Source organism: Centroberyx affinis, unplaced genomic scaffold (genome assembly GCF_046629955.1).
Source record: "Centroberyx affinis isolate AG114_WGS23_722 - 3 ecotype Tasmania unplaced genomic scaffold, CSIRO-AGI_Caff_v1 ptg001164l_1, whole genome shotgun sequence".
Classification (NCBI taxonomy): domain Eukaryota; kingdom Metazoa; phylum Chordata; class Actinopteri; order Beryciformes; family Berycidae; genus Centroberyx; species Centroberyx affinis.
The window spans coordinates 58,039-75,564 of NW_027279695.1; the positions used below are offsets into that span (position 1 = coordinate 58,039).

General features: G+C 41.5%; 1 protein-coding gene across 1 annotated transcript in view; it reads right to left on the minus strand.

Moving 5' to 3' along the window:
• Nucleotides 1-14,489, minus strand: part of brip1 (BRCA1 interacting helicase 1) — a 42,013-nt gene extending 27,524 nt beyond the window's left edge. Inside the window, exons 1-10 of the mRNA XM_071524189.1 lie at nt 14,470-14,489; nt 13,863-13,967; nt 12,911-13,022; nt 12,440-12,658; nt 11,926-11,955; nt 10,684-10,835; nt 9,725-9,862; nt 4,556-4,828; nt 1,144-1,365; nt 31-230 (exon numbers count right to left, since the gene is read on the minus strand). Coding sequence (XP_071380290.1) covers nt 31-230; nt 1,144-1,365; nt 4,556-4,828; nt 9,725-9,862; nt 10,684-10,835; nt 11,926-11,955; nt 12,440-12,658; nt 12,911-13,022; nt 13,863-13,955 — 1,439 coding nt within the window. The 5' untranslated portion in view covers nt 13,956-13,967; nt 14,470-14,489. The remainder of the gene's footprint in view (nt 1-30; nt 231-1,143; nt 1,366-4,555; nt 4,829-9,724; nt 9,863-10,683; nt 10,836-11,925; nt 11,956-12,439; nt 12,659-12,910; nt 13,023-13,862; nt 13,968-14,469) is intronic.
• Between the last annotated feature and the right edge of the window lie 3,037 nt (nt 14,490-17,526).

Here is a 17,526-nt window from a genome sequence, read left to right on the forward strand (position 1 = left end):
ATAAAGTACATGTATATCTAAGGCACTGACTTGAACAGGCTATAGCAGAAGGCCCTGAGTGGCTCGTGGTTGGAGCGTCTGATGTTGTGGTTGACCATGCCGTCCAGCTCGTCTCTGGCCATCAGCAGATTGTTTTGGTCCAAGGTGAAGCTGGCACTCTCCCTTGCACAGTCCTCTATATTGTGGGCCTCGTCCAGCACCAGAATCTGACCTGCCAGGCTGATATCCATCTGGGGAAGGAATCGAAGGTAGAGAGAGGAAGAAGAGAGGGGAAGGAGTGGGTAAATCCACATGTATACCCCTTGATCTGCTTCTTTGTCAAAATCTAGTCTCAGCTTCACAAGCGCATCTGCTTTCCCAGTCACTGTGGCTTCCAGAGCTACCTATTCACATATGACCACAGTAGGTATCTTACTGGTTTTACAGCCAACTGAAACAACACCACTGTGTCCTGTTCTGATTATCTCTACACCTTTATCTACCTATCTGCAAACACTGAACTACTCTTGCCATCTCTTTCTACCTCAGAATACAGAATAAAGAAAGGGCTTTAACGTTAAATAATGTGCCCTCTAGCAGCCATATTGGAGCTCCTTAGCAACAATAGCCAATTGCATTTTTACACTTATGACTCGGCTTATCTCAACAACCATTTTTGACTGGGAACTGATCATTTCACCACTGACACGTCTGATCAATTTTGTGTTTACATAATGTAGGCTTTTAGCTAGCTAACCATAACATCTGCTAAGTTTACTAGCACCATCTTGTTGACACATCTGAATTACACAGTTTATATATTAATATTAACATTAGTCGCTTTGCTATGGTACCTTGCTGCCTGGCTAGCGAGCTAACAAAGCCAAAAATTTACTGTTTAGGCTAACTGAGCTGGCACTTCTCCAGCTAAAACTTATAGTGCTTTGGAGTAGGGGCCAAACAGGACAACACATTGTAGTTTACCACGTCAGAGTAACCTAAATAACAAAATCTACCCATTCACTTTTAGCTGCAATATTACTAAATGGATCCACACCCACAACAATACTTCGCCATTACTAGTGCACAGTCAATTTTCTGATGGACCACCGAAATGGCGTCAGCCGTGGCTGTTGGGAGACTAGACTAGATTAGCCCACTCACGTTCTCCCGTATGAGCGGGTCCAGCAGGTAGTTGTACGGGCAGAAGATGATGCAGGCGTCCTGCATGAGTTCGCGGGCAGCGTAGTAGGAGCATGAACGGAGCTGTCTGCCCAGACCGACCAGGTCCTCAATGTCCCAGGCCTGGTGAAGCCCATGGACCCACTGCAGTGTGTTCTGGTCCCGCATCTTGTGGACGCCGTGGTAGTAGCGGCATGACCTGCCCTGGGACCGAGATATAAAAAAAAAAGGTATAAAAAAGGTATAAATTTATTCGGACAAGTTTTATTAAAAATTGCATATCGATACAATACAGACCGGTTACTCATCCACCTCTGATATGATGGATATGATGCAGTTTGTGTTTTGGTGTCCCCTGGTCTAAATGTTTCAGAGGTTTTTCCACTTGGCCAAGAATACAAATCAGGGAAAACACTGCATCCTTTAAATTTTTGGTATGAAAATGGTCAAATTTAAAGATACACAGAGACACAAAATATTGGCTACTGGCAGCTTCAATCCAAAAATCTCAGTATTAGTATCAGCATTTTAAATTCCATATCAGCTGAACCCTAGTGGTAAACCATGGTCATCTGTCACAATTCTTGAGAAAGTTAAATGTTTGATCAGAATTTCTAACTGACTTATGGCCGCAATCCTACAGATGAAAAACTGTCATAGTTGTAGTGATTTTATCAGTAAAGATCAGGTCAGAATTTAAACTGTGCCTAGGTAAACTGTATTTTCACGTATTTGTTCCAAAGATAACGGATTGTTTAATTTCTTTTCTCCTTTGTGGTTTCCAGTTTGATCTGACGTGACATATTTCAGTTGCCTTTTTTCATACAGTGAATGTACTGGACGTGTGAAGGAGAAGAATCTCATGTACTAAGCCCCAATTACCCTGTCAGCAGAGGTGCCTGCTTTAGTCACCACCCTGTCCCACCCTATATCCCTTATGAATGCAACAGCTTGAGGTGATACTGTCACACATATATGCCGTTGGACTCGGTAACCTCCAAATGCAATCGTCTCCGTATGAAAGGGTGTGTCTTTACGGCACCTCCTCCCTTACAGCGATGTGTAAAGGCGGCTAAGCTCGGACACTTTACTGACACTGTACCCCTGTCTGTTCGGTGAAAGGTGAGTTGGAGGGATTAACTGCCACGCAGCCACTTTTATGAAGGCGGAGACAGCTTACACCCCTGGTCAAACTAAGGGCGGTCGTTTTGACTGCAGGATGAGTGAAAACACCATTAGTCAAAGCCGGTGTGTCTCTCTGTGTGTGAATCTTTGTGTGTCTGTACAGCATGGTAACCCGATGCTGACTGTAGATGGGCCCTGAAGAGACGAAGACGCGGCACATCAGTGACACCCGCTCTCTAGTATGGGGTTATGACTGGGCCAGCTCTTTCATATGAGAAGACTTAAAGCGACATGGGAGGCAGACACCTCAACTGACAGTGTAATTGTCCTCATTACACTAGGCGTCTCACCTTTTGGACAGTATGGGAGGGAGGGGTGCAAGGCCACTAAAGTGTCTTATGTCCTTAAATAAAGCTCAGTCAATGGCTCTTGACATTGTGGTGTCAAGCCTGTTGGACCAATTGTGGATATTGTAGTGGCATAATTGGTGCTCTAAGGCTACAGTGTTGGAGGAGTTCTGTCTGGCTTTAGTAGTTAACTGTGGGTTTGTGTTACAGGGCCGCTGGAAAACTCTGAATCAAGGGTCTTTTTACAGTACGTGATAGGGGTGATGTTCATGGGATTAGAAACATCACATATACTGGGTCCCAAAGTTCTGTGTGCGTGTGAGAGAGACAGAGCGAGCGAGAGAGAGGGGGAGAGAGAGAGAGAAATCAACTTGGCGGGTAAAACTGTAGAACAATTGTCAAAGTGGTTGGTACATTTTGTAATCCACCAGCTACTGTGACTAGTTCCCTTCCATGGAGAAAGTGTGTGTCATGAGGTGTTGGTTTTCACAGCTGGATTGGGGTCAATCCCGGTTCAAAAGAGTCCAATTCAGGTCTAGAATAGTCCATTGTAAGGTAAGAGGGTGCAACAAACAGAGAGGTTGAACTGGCCTAAGTTATAGGCTCAAGCAGATGTAGAGATGGTGACCTTTCCGTGGGACAAAAGGGCCTAGCTGGTAGATTAACTACACAAAGCTTCCAGTCACATAGCAAGACAGGTTTTCATCCGTTGTCGGGTGGAAACCTTGCATCTCCAGTTTTGGTGATTTTCATGTTTTATCTTCAACTGAAGGATCACACATTTCTCTATGGGTTGAGAAAATTCTGAAACCCTTTCAAAACCAATTAGAAAATACATGGTGGTGAAGCTAAAGACAAGGCTGCTTTCTTAGTTCCTTAAAAGTTAAGTTTTTGGAGGTTCAAGTTTTCAGCCATCAACAGTGACAGTATGTTGCCATCAATATTATTATGATTATACAGGTTTGTGACATGGGTAGATTTTGTGAGTGATTGAATGTGTTAGGGTTAGACTGACATATCAGTTTGCTGATATAACGGGCCTTTTATTAATGATCATATATTGGCCAATCAATGTCATCCGCATTTGATACAATGGAGATTTCCCTTTTTTATACTCAACAGCTTCAGGGGGGGCAGCCTGTAAAACCTTCAATGAAACCTGCCTCCCCATGCCTAAAAGCTGCACTACGCAACTTCACATGTTGGCAGCCCTAAACGGAAGCAAGAGGTAATATTTTACATTTTGAGGATTTCAATACCCAGAAATCATGTAATGTCACATAGGTCAACTACGGACTCCTTGGACCTAAATATCTTCTTCTTAGTGGCGGGTGGGGGTGGAGGTGGAGGTAGTGAAGAGGTTTAGCCAGCGTTGGCGAGTCCAACTTTCTCTTCTCACTGCTGTTTAGGAGACAGTTTTTGATTTCACTCTTAAGTTTTGATTTGTCATTTCCTGTATGTGGAGAAGGTTTCCTGCCAGTGTCCATACCCAAATCCCACATCAGAATTTAATTTGGGAAAACAGGGTGAATCTACAACATCTCAATTAGTGTAGATACAACGTTCATCTCTGTCACTGCCCCATTCAGTGACTTAGGCCGATAAGACTTATAAGAGGGTGTATTTTTACCTAAAAGTCCTACTTAGTCAATGGAGAGTTTTAGTTCACATTGTCTAACTGCTGTTTCGAAGGCTTTTCTACCCTGACAAGAATAAAATTCTGGGAGAAACACTGAATATTTGCAGTTTCTTGGCTTAAAATAGCTGTCAGAACGAATTTCAATATTCGAATTTCAGTCAAATGTCATCACAATGAATTTGAACCCCAACCTAGCTGTTGAATGTGTCAAAAACGTCTTAAAAAAACTCCTATTGGTTCAACTCTAATGAATGTCTGTGTGTGTGTCAGTCTCCATACTCACATCCTTGGACTCCAACAGGTCTTTGCAGCGCTCGTTGCGGTTGGAGTGAGGCGCCACATCCGGGTTGACACAGGTGTGGTCTCTGCTGGACAGGATGGTCATCGGCACGCTGGAGTAAAGAGTGCGCTTCAGCTCGTGGGTGATCTGAGTAATCTGCTTATGTGTGCGCGTGCCAAAGAAAATCTTGGGGATCTTCTTTTTGGCATCTTTGTCTTTGCCCTTCACACTCCCTTTGGCCAAAGCACATGGGCACAGGGAGCAGGGCACAGGGGACTGCACGGATAGAGCCAAGAAACAAACACTGAGAGGCAGCTTACAAACAGGTCCAAACATCTCAGTACATAAGTCATATGAGTGATGAACTGGGGCATGCAACATTGCAACATTTCAGTCCCTGATGGCTAACAAAACCACAACAACTCAGAGAAAACCATGTCTTAACATTCTAAATTTTAAACTACATTTAGCTTTTCAGTGTATTGCGGTACCAGACAGATCAAGTCATCACTATTATCCACTGCCTGAATAGGTCTTCTGACAGACTGTCTTGTATACTCTGTTGAAAAACACACGGAGACGCATAAAGAATTTGTATCCATACATAGGGTGTCCTGTCAGTCTGTGTCAGATGACCTTTTCTGGGCCTGAAAGATGATAGGCCACCATTGTTGGGACTGAGAAAATCTAGCTGCTTCATAATTGGCTGTCCAATGACATGTGGTGGATTCTTTCTCTCCCGCTCACAGGTGTAGCCGGCAACGCTTATGAAACCGATCCTGCTCATGTGATGAGCTCTTTTAAGTGGCCTACTTTCCGACCACTCAATGGCTCTCATGAATCATCCAATCACTGGCTTCTCAATTCCAGTATTTTGCAACTCTTGCCCAACCATAATATAATTAGAGACTCTGTGGTCTAAATGCAAAACTAAGTTTGAAAGGATTTTCATTTGACAGGGAAAATGATGATACCCCAGACTACATTTTGAGCCCAATCCACAACCTTAATTCCAGACTAATTAGCTGACAGGTGAACTTGTGCTAGACTGCGCACAAGAATGTACTAGCATACAAACAGTACCACTGGACCAGAGTTTAGAGGTACGTCCTGAAGAGGAATATTAGTGAATTCCACATGAACATTCTTTCACAGGCTATTCCTGAGGCATAGGACAGTTTGATTTGTATTAGTGAAGATTCACCACCATCTCCCTTGGCTAAAAATGAAAGAAAAAATCATGCTACTTAATCTGTAATGTCACACCAATGCACTGTAATAGTAATGCCATGAAATAATGCTGATTTGGGCAGATAGTCTCAAACATAATAGTCAGGCTCCCATTCATTGTGAATTGAGAGTATTTAGGCTGTGCATATTAATAACATCACAGACTGCACTCATGGTCATATGGTTTGTAGCTTTGGGTGAATGTTGGTAAGAAATACAGACCAGAGATAGTCAAGTGGTTATGTCTCTTGTCTTGGATCAAATCCCACCAGAACCTTCTCTCATGTGTGTCCACTACTATCCCACTGTCTGAATGAATAAAGATGATAACGGTAAGTGGACCAGCCTGTTCTTCTTTTAAAAAAGAAAAATATGAATGGACTGTCCTTGGATAACAATCTTAAATAAACCAGGAGCACAGAGATGGAGACATCCTGGACCTGGGCTTTGACTGACAAGGTCTATGTTGACATTCTGGCACTTTGTACTATGTGACCACTAATGGCATCAAACAAATAGGCCAACATCATAATGCACCTTGTCCATTGAATGGTATTCTCTTCTGAGTAAATATAATCACAAGCCTGGCAAACGCATTTATCCCAAAATCCTCTACAACTGACCAGTATGATTACAAATAAAATTAATGCCATTTCATGTCATGTATTGCAACTTATGCTGGGGATCTGAAGCCAGGACCTATGACAAGGGATGAGCAGCTCAAGTTACCCGGCAGCTCAGATTCTCCAAGCATGTTTGCCCATCAAATATTACAATGTGTGATGGAGTGGAGGCCAAAGAGAGCCCTTAGAGAGCTGTCTCTCAGAGTTAAGAGGGATAAGGAGCCCTGAGCCGATGTGAAAAATAAACAGAGGTGCTGCGGGGCCCCAACACCAGTTCAGGTTACCTTTCTCCTCTGGAACAGTTACGCTCCACAGCCTGGGCCCTAGGCCCGATCACCTTACCTGCTGCTGCCACATTAAATAGAGCCATCCAAATATCCTGCCCTAAGATGGCCAATAATTACTTATTCATCGGCAGGTGGGGGGAAGAGGGGTAGGTTGGGGCGGGGTAGAAGGGGTGGTTAGATGAATAGAGGCCCTTGTCAGAGGCAGCAGCAGGAAACAGCTGACACAAGGGTATCCTTTTACGCGCCTGCCTCCCGAGATGCCAGGACAACAAGGTTTCAAGCCTGGCCCCACAGCCCAGAGCAGACACCCCCTGGAAAGGAATGTAGATAACTGGCGAAAGGGGCAAATAGGGCACCAGCTCTGCTAGAAGCAAGAACATACCGCCTCTTTCAGTGCAGAACAATTCCACTGGTGTTGCTGCTTGGGTGACGCTACCAAGGAGAAAGCCCCGCTTTCTCTGGCCAACAATATGTGACCTGAGAGAGTTGGTGTGTCTCATTAACACGGCATTTTGCAGTAATACACCTGTACCGTCAGGTATTAGTGTGTGCGGAGCTAAAAATCTATGTATGAACAATTTCACTGACCATTCCACATAGATGGAATTGGCGGAATAGAGGGCTAAGTTCAGTGGTGTTACTGAATACCTCAGAGTATTCACAGGTAATGATACCCAGGCTTCTCTGCTGCTGTTGCTATACTCCACTGCCAACACCTGAGAGATGGAAATCTCACACTCCGGGGGGCCAGTCGGAGGGCGCAGAGGGGCCGCAGGCTGTGGGCCGGCTCTGTATCACTGGCGCCTCTCGCTGGACGCCAATTTGCTCCTCATTCCACAGCTTTCGAAGGCTTGGAATGCATTCCAATAAGGGTGGGCTCCAATAGCCAATACCTCAGAAGACATGACACCGAACACCCCCTCCTCCCTGCATGACCACACCGTGTAGGTAGGAGCCCTGGCGAATATCTGCCCTCCGAAGCACCTGTTTATCCCTCGGGCGCAGTAACCAGCGGGTGAACCCCATTCAATATTTATCCCCGTGGCTTTCACAGATCAGCGGCCCAAGCGAGGCAAACCCTCTTAATTAAAACTGGAGCTTGCTTCAAAGGGCCCCATTCAGGCCGTCAGTCAGCGCTCGTGGGACAAAAGAGCCAGGGTCATGTAGCTGCAGGGAAACCAGAGACGGACGCGCTTTTTCGACTTCACTTTCCCTCCTCCTCTTTTTCCACCTCCCACCATCCACGGCTCCAAATCCAAGCCACACACCTGTGGCAGTATTAGATGCAGTTGTGGGAGTTTACCCGTTCTGGTGAGCAGTGTAAGAGCATTCTTTGACTCTGAGCTTGTATAATGATTATGGGTAACCTGTTGGTCTGTGGGACCTGGAGAGAACTCGGTAACATGGATTATTCACCGCCACAGCATCTTGATACCTTTCACAGCACGGTGTTACCTGATGCACTTGGTTTGGTCGCTTTTGACTGTAGCAATGGGTTCACACAACATGCTGTACTTTTCCTGTAAAGACCCAGGACTTTGCCAAAGTACTCAGTTAATAGCAGAAAATGCTACATTTGGCATAAACGCACTGTGGTAGCATATGGTCACCATCTGAGAGACCAAATTTTCAATTTTGCCACAAATTGCCTTCATTGCATTCTACTAGTACTGTGCAATTAATTTTAAAATACATCCGCCATGGGGCACCCAGCTGGCTCCGTCTGCTGAGTACACTAGACATGTACACAACATGAATAACATGAGTTTGAATACCTACTCATGTTCATGCCATTTTTCAGAGACCTGTCTTCTACTTCGTACCACTGTCAACTACAAATACATTTCTAGATAAATAAATGGATACATGCATAAATATATAATATATTGAAGGAGGGTGGACTGCCCACACCGCCTATAAAAGTAAAAATATATATTCACCAAAAAACATGACACAGATTCCATACTGTCAATATTTACACAGCTCTATGAGATGTTATGGAGGGATATTTAATCTATTACAGTTGTTTCCTTTTATGAGTCAGGTGTCCTAGGATTTCCCCTAACTTTCCAATCACCAGTATTGACAGCAGAAAGATGACATCCTGATTTTTTATCTCATGACTAATACCTTTTCATGGCATACAGTTATTGGCTAAACAAATATTTGAGAATACCCACTCCTCTACCCTTGAATGAAAATAAATGCAAGTTATCTTTACATTAACATCAAGTTCCTGCAAACTGACAGGCATGGTTCTAGCTCCTGGGTGAATAATATTTATTTTATTATGTATTTATTTTACTCACTTGCATTACCACAGGAAGGAAGTCAAACTTAGCATCTTGAAAAAGCTCTTGATTAAAGAGACTGACGGATCACTTGGCACTCAATAAAGGAATATAGATCGCATGGATAGGAAATCAGCTCAATTCAAGTAAAGTCATATATTCTCACCCTCACACACACACACACCAGTTCTGGGCTTGTTTCTTGGAATTTGTAATGAACTCCCATCTGTTTTTATCTTTTTTTGTGTACTTTGCTTTCTGTTATAACGCTCACCTTTAACCACAGCCTCAGTCAATTGAGTGGAGTGTACTGCCACCCAGTGGTGATACTGAATGGCAACAATATTGCTGATATGGAGACTCAGATTGTAATCATAAAATCAGAACAAAACTACCAGTCTTCTACCCCACTGAGACCACTGAGACCATCCAAGAAGAGTTTTGCTGATATTTTGTTTCAATATTTGATATATTTATATCTGATATGTGATTTCTATTAAAAGGCAAATGCCGGCCTCAAATATCAGTAAGTCCATATTCATAGTATTTTGTTCCATCACCACACCACACCATCTTGGTAGGAAAATAACAGGTAATAAATTAACAGGTGATTACAATCAAACGACACACACAGCCAATGAGCTGTGTGTATTGTAAAGCGCCACTTTGGTAGGAAATGTATGTGACAGCATGGAAATACTATGAATACTGGCCCACTATCCGTGTCTGGAGAGGACTCACGCAGCATGGTGAGGGCAGGCTGGCTGGCTGGCTGTTCGGCTCCATGGTCCAACTCTTAGGCCCTGACTGCTGCCTCTCCACCTCCGGCTCGTCGTCTATGAACACCACTCCCTTCTCCAGACACCGCCTTTTACTGCCCTGTAGAACAAAAATTGTGATGAATTGTCAAGTTTTAAAGGATAAGGCTGGTGTTTTTTTAATGCATTTCTTACCGTCAACAAATCCTATGACAATAACAAAATCAGCAATTAATTTGTTTTGCTAACAAATCTCGCCCATGTAGCCGACGCCCAATGAAGCCATGTCCCAGCAGCCAGACAACTCCATTGTATTAAAAAAACGATTAAAAACTCGTCACAGAGCCATGCTGCTGCTCTGGCAGCATATTTCATCATCACCATGCACCGGACCAGCCGACTTTTTCCTCAAACAACTTAATAAGCCGGCTGTAAACACTTGGCGATCTCAGGAAAGTAGTTCCATAGGACCGAAAATAGTCCCCGGCGTAATGAAGAATTTGTTCCCATTTGAATTTGATTTGGTAATAACTACAAAAGCCTGACTTTTCATGGTAACAGTTAGCGTTTTTAAAATTGAAACTATGTCTTTGTGAGCTGTATGTCAAGGTTTTTAGCTTACAATTGGAGCCAATGACTTCCAGGTTGACGGCTAAAAAGGGAACGTAGGAAGTCAGAAAGTAATGGGAGTAGAGCAAACGCATTGTTGATTTTGTTATTTGCATAGAATTTGTTGACAATAAGAAATTTATTTAAAAACACCAGCTGTATCCTTTAAACTTTGGACAGTTGCTATAGCGCCACCATCAGGAGGACAGGCCCCATATTACAGTATGTGCTGTTTTGGACTGGACCGGGACTATTGTACAAATCTTAGTGCATTTTCATTCATGGGAAGGCAGTTTTAGTCGTAAGACAGACAGATAAACAGTCTACAGTTACCTTGGACTCAGCAGCTGCAGTGCGAATACGTTTCCTATCTGGTCGAAAGTCGTCGTCTTTCTCACAGTCAGAGTTGATGGAGGACTGGAGCTTTTCAGACAGGCGGGAGGCTAACGACTGCTTCTTTGGCTGAAACTCCTCTGGTAAGGATGCTGAAACACAGGAAGCGCAACGCACAAAACATGCATGGATTACACGCATATATCAGAATCAGGTTTATTTTCGCCAGGTACATTTTTACATACTAGGAATTTGACTTGGTGAGGTTGGTGCAGTGCAATATACAAGCATTGAGACAGACAAACAAGCAGCAATCAAGCTTTACAAATAGAATTTCAATATCAAACATCAGAAACAAAGAAGAAAGAAAGAAGAGATTCCTGAAAATATATACAGTATATACAATAAGTGTGTGCTGCATGAATTAACTCTTTAGAAATATACAGTCTACAGTAATTTATCCACTATAACACTCATTCAGGGACAAGCTTTTGTTGGAAGGAGGACAATTTTGAAATCTCACAGAGCACAGAGCATGCTGCGCTGACCTGTACTGTCAGTGTAACAATTTTGCGGATAGGTTAATTTCACAATGCAAAATCAGGAGGGTGAGAAAGACAATGAAATGGACATGAATTGACCCTAAAATCTCTCTCTCTTTTCTCATACAGTTGAACATAGCCAACTATTGCACGAGATAGATGAAAAAGTGGAGTTTAACACCCCAGCAGTCAAGTACGTGGTTTCCCATATACTGATTATATTTGGCTGGCTCTCCTAGAACAATTCCTATAGATTTTTATGCAATTTTGCAATTTATAGGTGTCGTATATTTGCTCTCCGTTCATTCTTGACAAAACAATAGACAGAAGGGCAGGGAAGGCAGGGGAAAGTTTGTTTTGCTTGAGCGAGGGTCAGGGGGACGCGTGACAAATACAAGACAAAGAGTAAGCGACATTATTAAGTGCTAAAATAAAACAAGATGCACGTAATATCAGGCTTTTTCTGATATAACATAAAGCCAGGTGCATCGATTCATTACACCTTTACTATTAGGAGGTGCTTTTGTAATTAGCTGAATGTTATATTTCGCTCTTAAAAGATAAGGCTGGTGTTTCTTTAATGCATTTCTTACCATCAAAAATCCTATGAAAATAACAAAATCAGCAATGATTTTGTTTTGCCAACAAGTCTCGTCCATGTAGCCGGTTTGTGAGCTGTATTTAAAGGTTTTGAGCTTACAATTGGAGCCAATGACTTCTGTGTTGAAGGCTAAAAAGGGAACACAGGAAGTCAGAAAGAAATGGGAGTAGAGCTAACGCATTGTTGATTTTGTTTTTTTCATAGGATTTGTTGATGATAAGAAATGCATAAAAAAAAAAACAGCATTATCCTTTAAGTTTCAATTCATTTCTGTGGGTGGAGAAGTGTAGATACCCGACACACCAGAATTTCATTTCAAATAAGGCGAATATGAAACATCTCAATAAGTAGGGATGGGACACTCTTTACTGTTACAGCCCCACTTTGTGATGTAGGCAGGTGAGACAGGTGGATCCTTACATAAAAATCTAGTGTAGCTTTAATGAAATAAAATCAATTTGAAACCAGGTCTCTTACTTTGTAATTATCAAGGTACCGTTGTGCTAAAGGGGAATCCAAAAGGAAAACAAGTGCAGGTTAGGCTAATTATATTAGCATGTTTCAATTGCTACTAGAGTAAAATTACGGATGGACTGAAAGATACAATACTTACTAGGTTCAGATGTTGGAGGTGGCGGCGGTGCCAGCTCTTTCTCGGGTGACACAGTGAGGTCCACAACATCAGGTTTGGCTGTAGTTGAGGTGCAGCTGGCTTTGCTGTGGCAGCTGCACTGACAGGGGCTGCTGGCTTCTGACTTCTTACAGTCGGCAGAGGTTTTACCCTCCGAGGGGCTTTGGCCCTCCAGTGGGCTTCCTCCTTGTTCGGGTTTAGCTGTAATCACACAATGAAATACAGAAATAACTATCACAAACACATTCCATATTATACATACAATCTTATTAAAAACGAATACACAAAAGGGAAAACAGCCAAGTGGCACTGTCTGTGTAAAAGACAATTATTTTTCAGCTCCAATTAATATGTGCACCAAAGCAATTTGCTTCCATTTATCTGACAAAATCAGTAGGCCTACTTGCCCTTCATAGGAGAATTTCCCTTTGGTGTCAGTCAGAGCAGACCTACCATACTGAGCCTGCTGCCAGGCCAGAGCTGAGCAGAGCAGGGCCAAGCTCTTCCCACTCCCTGTAGGACTCTCTAGCAGACAGTGCTGTCCGTAGTTCAGCCCTCGTACAATCTGCAGGCAAAGTACAAAAGGTTTGGGGGAACAACAATACGATTAACAGCGTTAACAGTAGCATTAAACATTGTTGAATGTGTCCGTTATTAGACATGACATCTATTATCTATTCCTTTTCCTTGTAATATTTGGATGACAACACCCCGCAACACTCAGTCCGTGTTATTAAACAGGCTTACCATTACCAATGCATATGCTAATTTACAATCAGACAGGCACATCCACCCAGGCTAGCTCTGGTGAAGCAATTTGCGGTTGTTACTTCCATTTTCCTGACTGCTCAGCGTTGTCTTAGGGAGTAATACTGAAGCCCAGACTGCCATCTTGTCAACAAATAGTCAATACATAATTGTCCACCACACAAATAGACATAGGTTACACAAACAATCAGATATAGATGATTTTGGAACAGCAATGTTATTCAGTGGTTTGTTTGTGGGTGTACTGAAATAACTGATGGGCTTGTTGGTAAGTAGACAGAAAGGGTGAAATCTCACCAAAGCAGGCAACATTATGTTACTTTTGTTGTACTTTAGATGCTTTTTTCACACTCAAATTGATTGTCAGAGCTCTTGATACACAGACTGACAGTATGTGAGTTAAATATGCTTTAAATGTGGCTTAAATCTATTAAACAGTTCAGATGAACTTGCATTGGTTGGTTCAAGATAAAGCCTACACAACTGATGTATTGCAAGAAATCATGATCATGATCTGTTACAATTTTTACATCATTTTTTATTAGATGCATGACAGCAATTCTTGATGACTTTCTCATTGACCCATATGCTATAACACACAGATAACTGGTAGTGTATGGAGAGGGTGCTTGCTCACTGAGTTCATCATGGCCAGCTGGGATGGGTAAGCTTTGCAGGGGAAGTGGATCTTCACCCCTCCAATGGTGTACTCCACTGTGGGTGCAGCCATGTTTATATGTCCCTGGTCCACAGATATGTGCACGATTAGATGCTGAATATGTCTAATAACTTCAAAATTAACATTAGGTAACACAAATAGAAGAAACGGTCAATAGTGTGAGCAAAGGAACTGTTAACGTTAGCTAGAGCAATTCATTAAGTTAGTTCACTAACGTAACTAGAATGCCTTTTATTTACATGCGTTACGTTAGCCGGCTGTGAGTTAATGGTTGCCATGCCAATTTACTAAAAGTTAAACTAACGTTACCCAATTATCTGGAACTTTCCTGTCTGTATGGTCTGTACGTTATCTGCCTAAAGTAATTGAACCTACCTGAGATACTTGAAGGCTATCACCAGTTAGCTAAGTGCTACTAGCTAACGTTAGCTAACAGCAACTTAGTTCACTAACGTAAATACTTTCATTCAGTAGTATCGAATCACATGTTTAAATTGCTAATAACCTCGATTCTAAAGATGTATTCTAATGTTATAAGAAGAAAAATGTATATCGATGGGCATACACTGTTTTAGTGTATCCTCTTCCCGCCATGCAAAATTCAGATATGACGTTTAACCAAGGTCAAGTTAGCCAGAACAAACAATAGAACTTCCTGTTACAGTTTTCAAAATAAAATCTTTATTAAAGAACAACACGGGATCTGTGGCACACTGTAACACATTTCTCGTTTGTTTTCTAAAATATCATTGAACAGTACATTTTTATGATTTATCCTTTATTTACCCAGAGTAAGGTTGGCTGACCACACATGCTATTTTTCAGCACCATCTTGCTCCACATTCCCAATTACAAACACTCACATAGTTTCAAAACGAAATACACGTTTACAGACCACAGACACAACACAAATTTATATAGACATATATTCATAGTCATACGCTTTTGTTGTTCTGTACACCCCAGTGCTTATTCAAATTTTTCTTAGTGACAAATTTAATGTATTTTATTTTGAATGCAAAATCGACCAATTTCCGCTATTATTCTGTCTGTCTGTGACTGCCTGGATATAGCTTGACGTTTCTCATCATAACGGAAGTTACGATTGTAAACATCCGTGAACATCAGAGAAACAGAGGTACATGTGTCCATAGACATGTCTATGCATGTCGAGGTGTGTTGTGTTGAAAGCATAACCTCCTCGGGGAGAAAGGATAAAGAAGATGCTTCTTGTTTGGGCGTTTAGACTTCAAAATAAAAGCGCGAAAGTGTAAACGTGTAGAAATATCTATTTAAACTACCGTAATTTATTTGTATTTAATTGTCAAACCCAAACATACCCATATGTGGCAGTAACAGGTAATATCACCAACTCAAATTTCCACCAACTTTCTGATGGTTCTGGTACTTTGGGAAGAATACTAAACTTTCGCTGTAGCTAAGCAGAAGTATTATTTGGCCTTAGATAGTCAATTATGAGATATAAACCGTTCGCATTTGTAGCGCCCGCTAGTGGTAGAACTCAAAACTCTTGTGGGCATGCTCAAGCATCACTCCTCAACATGTCTTTCACATTTTGCTTTGATTAGATGCACCTAGATAGATACATACTTAGATGGTCTATCAATTACCTTTATATAACTTTTAAAGAGGATGGTCCCAAGCTGGTCCACACCAAGTTTCTTGTGAATCAGTGAATCTTGTGTTATGCTATTTAAAAAAAAAAAAAAATCTAAATGGCGGAAAATCCAATATGGCAGACAATGAATGTGATATTGTACTCGGTGCCTTCCAAAGAATCTAAGGACACAATAATTTTCTCTCTATGACACAGGGTTTAGATGTTATTAGCCAAAACATAGATTTGCTTGTTATAGTGCCTCCATGTGGCCAATCGATGTATTTTTTGTTGCCTGAGTAGTGGTGGGCCATAGGAGCCCACCTGCCACATATGGTTGCTGTACTTACAGTTTCTGAGCTGCAGACACTTTTAGAGGAGAAAAAGAAGAAAGATTTCCAGCAAATAATATAGGGTTCTGGCACTAGGCTACGTGCTTTGACCCCCAATAATTAGATTTTTTTTTCACTAATTTAAAGAAGTGTGTCTCACAGGGCTATTAGCAGCTCACTAAGACCTTAAACCAAAGGTCTTAGTAAACTATTAAAACTATTGTTTTCAGTTGAAATACACACTCACACTGATACATGTTGATTGTGCAAATCCTTACATGCAAAACAGTATAAACAGCAATCATGTGTTGACACTCAGACAAATGAAATGACAGTGATTTGATATTGTTGACAAAGAGATGGACTACACTTGGCAGGCACATTTTGGAACAGACTAAATTGGATCTTGGTTGTGGGGGGCGGAGGGAGATACAGTATAGGCTATCCCATTACAGCATATCCAGTGGTGGAAGAAGTACTGAGATCTTTCACTTCAGTAAAAGTAGCAATACAACAATGTAAAGATACTCCATTACAAGTAAAAGTCCTGAATTCAAAATCTTACTTAAGTAAAAGTACATAAGTATTGGCAGCAAAATGTACTTAGAGTATCAAAGTAAACATACTTATTATGCAAACTGTCCCCATTTAGAGAGTTATATTTTTCATAAATTATTGGAATATTAATACTGATTTATTGACATACATGTACATGTAAGCAGCATTTTAAAGTTGTCAACGTGAAGCTAATCTTAACAATTTAGCTATACTTTTGGGTAGTCTAATCTATAACAATGCTATTTTATAGTTATTTTATAAAGATGATCAAATGTTTTAAATATAAAATATTGATCTGAAAAGTAACTAGTAACTATAGCTGTGAAATAAATGTAATGGAGTAAAAAGTACAATATTTCCCTCTAAAATGTAGTGGAGTAGAAGTACAAAGCAGCATAAAATGGAAACACTCAAGTAAAGTAGCCTACAAGTACCTCAAAGTTGTACTTAAGTACAATACTTGAGTAAATGTACTTAGTTACTTTGCACCACTGAGTATATCCCATTTCTACAGTTCTCTCTGGATAATCAAACTAAGTGCTTCAGCCATGTAAACGGGATTCTGGGGAGTTGTCAGTTTGTGCAATCATGTAAACGGAAATAAATATATAAATAAACATAAATATCGAAGACAGAAATGAAAGTTTAAGCACCATTTTTTTATTTAAAAAAAAAAAAAAAGTTAGGTGCAGTAATGGGAAGCTGTCAGTAGGGGGTAATGCCGCACCCCCCCGCACCCCTACTTCCAACGTCTATGGGCCTGGGAATGTGAAAGATTTGTGGAAGTAGCAGTGAGTTAAAAAAGGAAACTGACTTCACCAATACATATGAGACCTTCCTGCTCCGCAATGCATCCTTGATTTATGCATGGAGAAGAAGAATCTAACTTCAGCCATTACCCGGCTGTTATGTACTGTTCTCTGTTGTATGGAGTGGACGTCACTCCAAACTCCATTTATCTGTCCGTTTTACGTCGCTTTGCTTATCTGAGAACAGTTTAGAGGTTGGCAGGTCAGATCAGAGGGAGAGAAAACACTGGACAGCGCCCGTGGTTTGATCCCGAGTAGGGAGAGAGACCGCGAAATCTGGAAGATTTGAGCAAGGAAGTAACCGC